Genomic DNA, 10,937 nt, shown 5'->3' on the forward strand with positions numbered 1-10,937 from the left:
CGCACGGGCAGAGAGAGAGACAGACAGACAGGCAGACCGACCGGCGTACAGATGAGAAAACAGGCAGACAGACACGCAGACCCATAGACTCGCAGACATAGAGACACACAGGAAGAGTGAGAGAGATACACAGACAGACATGCAGACAGGCAGGAATACCTAAAGCCTCGCAGGCAGACACACCGGCAGAGACAGACAGGTAGACTTACAGACAGACAGATATGTAGACAGAGAGACGGACAGAAAGACAGACAGGCAGGTAGATAGACGGACAGCAAGCAGGTAGATAGACGGACAGCAAGACAGAACGGCGGACAGACTATCAGATAGAAAGATGGGCAGACGGTCACACAGACCCACAGACTCGCATACATACAGATACACTGGAAGAGTGAGAGATACACAGACAGTCAGGCAGAAAGATAGACAGACGCACCGGCAAAGACAGACAGGCAGAGACAGACAGATAGATATGTCGACAGGTACACAGATAGACAGACAGAAAGGTAGACAGACAGACGGGCAGACAGACTGACAGATAGGAAGCAATGCAGACGGTCACACAGACCCACAGACTCGCAGACAGACAGATAGACAGACGCACCGGCAGAGACAGACAGGCCGATATACAGACAGACAGACATGCAGATAGAGAGATAGGCAGACGGGCAGACAGACGGACAGGCACACAGATAGACAGACAGAAAGGCACCCAATAGACTCGCAGACAGTAAGATGCACGGGCAGAGAGAGAGAGAGAGAGACCGACGGACAGACAGACAGAAAGGAAAACAGGCAGACAGACACGCAGACCCACAGACTCGCAGACATACAGAAACACAGGAAGAGAGAGAGAGAGATACACAGACTGGCAGGCAGACAGATAGACAGGAATACCTACAGCATCGCAGACAGATGCACCGGCAGAGACAGACAGGCTGATATTCAGACAGACAAACATGCAGACAAAGAGGCAGGCAGACGGGCAGACAGACAGACAGACAGGCACTCAGATAGACAGGCAGCAAGGCAGACCAATAGACCCGCAGATAGTCAGACGCTTGAGCAGAGATAGAGAGACTGACAGACAGGCAGACCGACCGGTGGACAGACAGACAGAAAGGAAAAAAGGCAGTCAGACACGCAGACCCAGGGACTCGCAGACATACAGAAACACAGGATGAGAGAGAGAGAGAAATACACAGACTGGCAGGCAGACAGATAGACAGGAATACCTACAGCATCGCAGACAGACGCACCGGCAGAGACAGACAGGCTGATATACAGACAGACAAACATGCAGACAGAGAGACAGGCAGACGGGCAGACAGACAGACAGGCACACAGATAGACAGACTGAAGGGCAGACCAATAGACTCGCAGACAGTAAGATGCACGGGCAGAGAGAGAGAGATACACAGACAGGTAGACCGACAGGCGGACAGACAGACAGATAGGAAAACAGGCAGACAGACACGCAGACCCACGGACTCGCAGACATACAGAAACACAGAAAGAGAGAGAGAGAGATACACACACTGGCAGGCAGACAAATTAACAGGAATACCTAAAGCTTCGCAGACAGACACACCGGAAGAGAGAGACAGGCTGACATACAGACAGACAGACAGGCAGACAGATAGACAGACAGAAAAGCAGACAGACCGACCGGCAGACAGACTGACAGATAGGAAGATAGGCAGACGGTCACACAGAGCCACAGACTCGCAGACGTACAGGCACACAGGAAGAGAGAGAGAGAGACACACAGACAGGCAGGCAGACAGATAGGCAGGAACAGTTACAGCCTCGCAAGCAGACACACCGGCAGAGACTGACAGGCTGATATACAGACAGCCAAACATGCAGACAGAGAGACAGGCAGACGGGCAGACAGACAGACAGGCACACAGATAGACAGACAGAATGGCACACCAATAGACTCGCAATAGCGAGAAAGAGAGATAGACAGACAGTTAGACCGACCGGCGGACAGACAGACGGATAGGAAAACAGGCAGACAGACACGCAGAGCCACAGACTCGCAGACATACAGAAACATAGAAAGAGAGAGAGAGAGATACACAGACAGGCAGGCTGACACACCGGCAGAGACAGACAGGCTGATATACAGACAGCCAAACATGCAGACAGAGAGGCAGGCAGACAGACAGACAGGCACTCAGATAGACAGACAGAAAGGCAGACCAATAGACTCGCAGACAGTCAGACGCACGTGCAGAGAGAGAGAGAGAGAGAGACAGACAGACAGGCAGACCGACCGGTGGAAAGACAGACAGAAAGACTCGCAGACATACAGAAACACAGAGGGTGAGAGAGATACACAGACTGGCAGGCAGACAGATTGGCAGGAATACCTTATTATATTTAATTGGATTTGATATGTAAGTATAGCATAAAACACAATTCAAATGTACAATTATAAATAAAAATGTAAAAATAAATTATGCTGCGGTTACAATTGTGCTCTAAAAAAACAAGCTGCCAAATTAAGTCTGTTAAAAATATTGCATATACGATATTAACTTAAAAAAATATTTAAAGTGAACTGAGTGGTAGACGGGACGGTTTAAGTATTATACAAAAGGTGAGTGGCTAAAATACAAAAATATGTATATTCGAGTGTATTGGGTATTTAGGGAGCACTGACACACAACACAATACAAGTGAAACAAACTCATTTTATATATATCAAAACTTAAAAAAAAAAAATAAGCCTGGCAATGCATTTGCAAACTGTTTACTTGAGGAAAATTAGTGAACGAAAATAATTAAAGTTCACATACATTTTGTTTCGATGTAGTATTGTCGAAATATTTGTTTCGTTTTGGGAGTATGGATCGATTATAGTAAGGTTACATACATACATATTTGGAAGGATTGCATGTGTAAACGACTATGAATTTCTATGATAATTTTCTAGGTATACGACTGGTATGTAGCTGAATAATTTTTTTTTAAATATATGTTTTATATGAGTACATTGAGTACAATTTTGTTGTGCTTTCGTCACATTTATGCCAAAGAGCAGACTAAATATTACAATTTTGTAAAACTCGCTGACATAAATTGCAATTATACATATATCATTATGTTGTTATATAGGTAGGTAGATAGATTGGACACGATTTGGTGTATATATTTCATTATATGTCAGATGCGGCGTATGTGTATGTGTGTTTTGGAAAATTACCTTTCAGTATGGGGAAACTTATGAAGAAAAAAAAATTAAAATAAAAAAAAAAGTCTTATTTAACTAACACCCAGTACTGTGGGGAGAAGTTAGTCAAGTCGTTCTGGTTTCATTTTTGGCTTAAATTGGTTGATGATGGACGTAATCAGAAGTCTAACTAAAGTTTTTGACGAAAATTACAATTTTGATCGAGTTCTTTGTTTTTGAGTCTTGAGTCAAATTGAAATTTTTATACGTCTGTGAGTGTCTCTGTGTGTGAGTGTGTGTGTATTGGTTGCTAGATGCTTATGTATAAAAAACGACGTCAGGCAGGTCGTGCGGCCTTGCCTATGCGCGCATTTGGTTTTCATGTACAATTTTTCTCTCCTTATAGTAGATCTCCTCAGATTCTTTGTCGCATAGCAACAGAACCACGGCGCCAAATAAGAAAATTGCTCCGCCCCAGCCAACGCCATAGGCCCAGCCAAACTCCCAATCGCGTCGATTAGCCTTTGTGAGTTCGCCTGCAAAGCACACTGGATAGACAATCAGAGCGGACAGCACGGCCAGTAATGAAACGAGCATTACTAGCACTGCAATTCTATAACATTTATATTTAAGATTATGATTCTGCGACTTAAGGCCCAGTCCAGTCAGCACTGTGGCTATGACGTCCGTTATCAATGTGATAATACAAAGCGCAGGGGTTACCTTGATGTAGCCAATATCGCGGGTCCAATAGCAGCCTGGTGGATCCTGTATATTGAATAGCAGCGGCGGCATTGAATCATCCTCAATACAATGCACAAATAGACCCTGCCGCCAGCCAGCAGTCATTAGCCAATCCGTGGAGGCCAATGCCATAACCATCAATACCACCACTATGACTCCGCATATAAATGCAATCACCTTGAGGGGCCTTGTGATTGTAATAGTTTCAATTGTCGTTGTCGGCGCCATTTTGTCCGCTTCTGGACGTAGTATACTTATAAACTAATTAGGCAAAACGCGTTTCAAATGCGATTTTTATTTGATTATGTTTTTTGGTTAGTTTGCTAAATGTGTATATAAGGGAGTAACAATAAACTCTGGCTTGGAATAAATAACAAAATGATTCAATTGGCGTTTATTGCTTAATTCTTAGCGCACAGCGACTGCGGCAAATTGTTCAAATGCGTTTTCAATTCAAAATGATGGCGGCAGCCTTTTCAACATGCGTTTTGCTTTGTGGGAAGCGCTCAGCTATTGCATTTTACATTTTCATCACTTTTTTTACGTGTATTTTTTTATATTAAACATAGACAATATAATAAAAATAATTATTTGCAGAGGGGTTGACAATCACTAAGATGTTTGTACAGCCCGTTTAGTATTTTTTAGGTCGTCATTGACGACCCCGCAGAAAGACACACCGGCAGAGAGAGACAGGCTGATATACAAACAGACAGGCAGACAGATAGACAGACGGAAAGGCAGACAGACCGACCGGCAGACAGACTGACAGATAGGAAGAAAGGCAGACGGTCACACAGACCCACAGACTCGCAGACGTACAGGCACACAGGAAGAGAGAGAGAGAGATACTCAGACAGTCAGGCATACAGATAGGAAGATAGGCAGACATACCGGCAGAGACAGACAGGCTCATATACAGACAGATAGATAGGCACACAGATAGACAGACAAAAAGGCAGGCAGACAGACCGGCAGACAGACTGACAGATAGGAAGATAGGCAGACGGTCACACAGACCCACAGACTCGCAGACGTACAGGCACACAGGAAGAGAGAGAGAGAGAGAGATACACAGACAGTCAGGCAGACAGATAGACAGACGCACTGGCAGAGACAGACAGGATGATATACAGATAGACAGAAATGCAGACAGAGAGGCGGGCAGACGGGCAGACAGACAGACAGGCACTCAGATAGATAGACAGAAAGGCAGACCACTAGACTCACAAACAGTCAAACGCCTGGGCAGAGAGAGAGACAGGCAGACTGACCGGCGGGCAGACAGACAGAAAGGAAAACAGGCAGTCAGATACGCAGACCCACGGACTCGCAGACATACAGAAACACAGGAAGAGAGAGAGAGAGATACACAGACTGGCAGGCAGACAGATTGGCAGGAATACCTAAAGCCCCGCAGACAGACATACAGGCAGAGAGAGACAGGCTGATATACAGACAGACAGACAGGCACGCAGATAGACAGACAGAAAGGCAGACATACAGAGCGGCAGACAGACTGACAGATAGGAAGATAGGCAGACGGTCACACAGACCCACAGACTCGCAGACGTACAGGCACACAGGAAGAGAGAAAGATACACAGACAGTCAGGCAGACAGATAGACAGACGCACCGGCAGAGACAAACAGACTGATATCAGACGACGACAGACAGACAGATGCAGACAGAGAGACAGGCAGACGGGCAGACAGACAGGCAGATAAATAGACTCGCAAACAGCCAAACGCCTGGGCAGAGAGAGAGACAGACAGACAGGCAGACAGAGTGGCAGGAATACCTGCAGCCTCGCAGGCAGACACACCGGCAGAGACAGGCAGGTAGAATTACAGACCGACAGATATGTAGACAGAGGGAGAGGCAGTCGCGCAGACAGACAGTCAAGTACACAGATAGACAGACAAAAGGGCAGACAGACAAAAAGGCAGACAGACAGACAGATAAGAAGACGGTCACATAGACCCACAGACTCGCAGACAAACAGACACACAGGAAGAGAGACAGACAGTCAGACAGACTGACAGATAGGCAGACAGGCCCGCAGACGCACAGACTCACAGACATAGAGACACAAAGGAAGAGAGAGAGGGAGATACAATGACAGGCAGGCAAACAGATAGGCAGGAATACCTACAGCCTCGCAGGCAGACACACCGGCAGAGACAGACCGGTAGACTTACAGACAGACAGATATGTAGACAGAGCGACATGCAGACGGGCAGACAGACAGACAGACAGACAGGTACACAGATAGACAGACAGAAAGGCAGACAGACAGACAGATAGGAAGATAGGCAGACGGTCACACAGACCCACAGACTCGCAGACATACGGACACACAGGAAGAGAAAGAGATACATAGACAGTCAGGCAGACAGATAGACCGAAACACCTACAGCATCGCAGACAGACGCACCGGAAGAGACAGACAGGCTGATATACAGACAGACAGACAGATAGACAGACAGAAAGGCAGACAGACAGACCGGCAGACAGTCTGACAGATAGGAAGATAGGCAGGCGGTCACACAGACCCACAGACTCGCAGACGTACAGGTACACAGGAAGAGAGAGAGATACACAGACAGTCAGGCAGACAGATAGACAGACGCACTGGCAGAGACAGACAGGATGATATACAGATAGACAGAAATGCAGACAGAGAGGCAGGCAGACGGGCAGACAGACAGACAGTCACTCAGATAGATAGACAGAAAGGCAGACCAATAGACTCACAGACAGTCAAACGCCTGGGCAGAGAGAGAGACAGACAGACTGACCGGCGGACAGATAAGAAAACAGGCAGCAAACACGCAGACCCACAGACTCGCAGACATAGAGACACACGGGAAGAAAGAGAGAGATACACAGACAGGCAGGCAGACAGATTGGCAGGAATACCTAAAGCCCCGCAGACAGACACACCGACAGAGAGAGACAGGCTGATATACAAACAGACAGACAGGCAGACAGATAGACAGACAGAAAGGCAGACAGACAGACAGATAGGAGGGTATGCCCACGGTCACATAGACCCTCAGATTCGCAGACAAACAGACATACAGGTAAACAGAGATACACAGACAGTCAGGAAGACAGATAGGCAGGAATACCTACAGCCTCGCTGACAGACACACCGGCAGAGACAGACAGGTAGACTTACAGACAGACAGATATGTAGTCAGAGAGACAGGCAGACGGGCAGACGGACAGACAGGTACACAGATGGACAGACCGGCAGACAGATAGGCAGACAGTCACACAGACCCACAGACTCGCAGACATACAGACACACAGGAAGAGAGACAGACCGGCAGACAGACTGACAGATAGGCAGACGGTCACACAGACCCACAGACTCGCAGACATACAGACACACAGGAAGAGAGAGAGATACACAGACAGTCAGGCATACAGATAGACAGGAATACCTACAGCATCGCAGACAAACGCACCGGCAGAGACAGACAGGCTGATATACAGACAGACAGACATGCAGACAGAGAGACAGGCAGACGGGCAGACAGACAGACAGGCACACAGATAGACAGACAGAAAGGCAGACCAATAGACTCGCAGACAGTAAGATGCACGGGCAGAGAGAGAGAGACAGACAGACAGGTAGACCGACCGGCGGACAGACAGACAGGTAGGAAAACAGGCAGACAGACACGCAGACCCACAGACCCGCAGACATACAGAAACACAGAAAGACAGCGAGAGAGATACACAGACAGGCAGGTAGGCACACCGGCAGAGACAAACAGGCAAATATACAGACAGCCAAACATGCAGACAGAGAGGCAGGCAGACGGGCAGACAGACCGACAGGCACTCAGATAGACAGACAGAAAGGCACACCAATAGACTCGCAGACAGTCAGACGCGCGGGCAGAGAGAGAGAGAGATAGATAGACAGATAGACCGACAGGCGGACAGAAAGACAGATAGGAAAACAGGCAGACAGACACGCAGACCCACAGACTCGTAGACATACAAAAACACAGAAAGAAAGAGAGAGAGAGATACACAGACAGGCAGGCAGACAGACAGGCTGATATACAGACAGCCAAACATGCAGACAGAGAAGCAGGCAGACGGGCAGACAGACAGACAGGCTCTCAGATAGACACACAGAAAGGCAGACCAATAGACTCGCAAACAGTCAGACGCACGGGCAGACAGAGAGAGAGACAGACAGACAGGCAGACAGACAGGCAGGAATTCCTAAAGCCTCGCAGACAGACACACAGGCAGAGACAGACAGGTAGACTTATAGACAGACAGATATGTAGACAGAGACTCAGGCAGACAGACAGACAGGTACACAGATAGACAGACAGAAAGGCAGACAGACAGATGGGACGATAGGCAGTCGGTCACACAGATTCGCAGACAAACAGACACACTGGTAGAGAGAGATACACAGACAGTCAGGAAGACAGATAGTCAGGAATACCTACAGTTTCACTGATAGACAGACCGGCAGAGACAGACAGTTAGACGTACAGACAGACAGATATATAGTCAGAGAGACAGGCAGACGGGCAGACGGACAGACAGGTACACAGATGGACAGACCGGCAGACAGATAGGCAGACAGTCACACAGACCCACAGACTCGCAGACATACAGACACACAGGAAGAGAGACAGACCGGCAGACAGACTGACAGATAGGCAGACGGTCACACAGACCCACAGACTCGCAGATATACAGACACACAGGAAAAGAAAGACATACACAGACAGTCAGGCAGACAGATAGACAGGAATACCTACAGCATCGCAGACAGACGGCAGAGACAGACAGGCCGATATACAGACAGACAGACAGACATGCAGACAGAGGCAGACAGGCAGACAGGCAGACGGGCACACAGACAGACAGGCACACAGATAGACAGACAAAAGGGCAGACCAATAGACTCGCAGACAGTAAGATGCACGGGCAGAGAGAGAGAGATACACAGGCAGGTAGACCGACAGGCGGACAGACAGACAGATAGGAAAACAGGCAGACAGACACGCAGACCCACGGACTCGCAGACATACAGAAACACAGGAAGAGAAAGAGATACACACACTGGCAGGCAGACAAATTAAAAGGAATACCTAAAGCTTCGCAGACAGACACACCAGCAGAGAGAGACAGGCTGATATACAGACAGACAGACAGGCAGACAGATAGACGGACAGAAAACCAGACAGACCGACCGGCAGACAGACTGACAGATAGGAAGATAGGCAGACGGTCACACTGACCCACAGACTCGCAGACAGATAGACAGACAGTCAGACAGACTGACAGATAGGCAGACAGGCCCGCAGGCGCACAGACTCACAGACATAGAGACACAGAGGAAGAGAGAGAGAGAGATACAATGACAGGCAGGCAAACAGATAGGCAGGAATACCTACAGCCTCGCAGGCAGACACACCGGCAGAGACAGCCCGGTAGACTGACAGACAGATATGTAGACAGAGCGACATGCAGATGATATAGTCAGAAAGACAGGCAGACGGGCAGACGGACAGACAGGTACACGGATGGACAGACCGGCAGACAGATAAGCAGACAGTCACACAGACCCACAGACTCGCAGACATACAGACACACAGGCCGTGGACAGACAGACAGAAAGGAAAACAGACAGTCAGACACGCAGACCCACGGACTCGCAGACATACAGCAACACAGGAAGAGAGAGGAGAGAGATACACAGACAGGCAGGCAGACAGATTGGCAGGAATATAAAGCCCCGCAGAAAGACACACCGGCAGAGAGAAACAGGCTGATATACAAACAGACAGACAGGCAGACAGATAGACAGACAGAAAGGCAGACAGACAGACCGGCAGACAGACTAACAGATAGCAAGATTGGCAGACGGTCACACAGACCCACAGACTCGCAGACAGATAGACAGACAGAAAGGCAGGCCAATAGACTCGCAGACAGTCAGACGCTACGGGCAGAGAGAGAGAGAGATAGACAGACAGGTAGACCGACCGGCGGACAGACAGACAGATAGGAAAGCAGGCTGACATCACAAAGACCCACAGACTCGCAGACATACAGAAACACAGAAAGGGAGAGAGAGAGATACATAGACAGGCAGGCAGTCACACCGGCAGAGACAGACAGGCTGATATACAGACAGACAGACAGGCACACAGATAGACAGACAGAAAGGCAGACAGACTGACAGATAGGAAGATAGGCAGACGGTCACACAGACCCACAGACTCGCAGACGTACAGGCACACAGGAAGAGAGAGAGATACACAGACAGTCAAGCTGACAGACAGACAGAAGCACCGGCAGAGAGAGACTGGCTGATATACAGACAGACAGAAATGCAGATAGAGAGACATGCAGACGGGGAGACAGACAGACAGGCACACAAATAGACAGACAGAAAGGCAGACCAATAGATTCGCAAACAGAAAGTTGCACGGGGAAAGAGAGAGATAACGACGGACAGACAGACAGATAGGAAAACAGGCAGACAGACACGCAGACCCACAGACTTAAAGACATACAGAAACACAGAAAGAGAGAGAGAGAGATATACACAGACAGGCAGGCAGACACACCGGTAGAGTCAGACAGGCTGATATACAGACAGCCAAACATGCAGACAGAGAGGCAGGCAGACAGACAGACAGGCACTCAGATAGACAGACAGAAAGGCAGACCAATAGACTCGCAGACAGTCAGACGCACGGGCAGAGAGAGAGAGAGAGAGAGAGACAGGCAGACTGACCGGTGGACAGACAGACAGAAAGGAAAACAGGCAGTCAGACACGCAGACCCACGGACTCGCAGACATACAGAAACACAGGAAGAGATAGAGGGAGATACCCAGACTGGCAGGCAGACAAATTGGCAGGAATACCTAAAGCCCCGCAGACAGACACACCGGCAGAGACAGACAGGCTGATATACAGACAGACAGACAGGCACACAGATAGACAGACAGAAAGGC

At 48.6% G+C, this 10,937-nt stretch overlaps 1 protein-coding gene across 1 annotated transcript; it reads right to left on the reverse strand.

The window, feature by feature from the left end:
- Positions 1–2,744: 2,744 nt before the first annotated feature.
- On the reverse strand, positions 2,745–4,196 carry LOC135429320 (transmembrane protein 47-like). The gene has a single exon (XM_064683587.1). It carries the CDS (start codon positions 4,151–4,153, stop codon positions 3,542–3,544), a length of 612 nt encoding a protein of 203 aa, XP_064539657.1. The 5' UTR covers positions 4,154–4,196; the 3' UTR covers positions 2,745–3,541.
- Between the last annotated feature and the right edge of the window lie 6,741 nt (positions 4,197–10,937).

This window comes from Drosophila montana, unplaced genomic scaffold (genome assembly GCF_035044405.1).
Source record: "Drosophila montana isolate Dmon_TW-CO22-7 unplaced genomic scaffold, ASM3504440v1 contig_2649_1, whole genome shotgun sequence".
Classification (NCBI taxonomy): domain Eukaryota; kingdom Metazoa; phylum Arthropoda; class Insecta; order Diptera; family Drosophilidae; genus Drosophila; species Drosophila montana.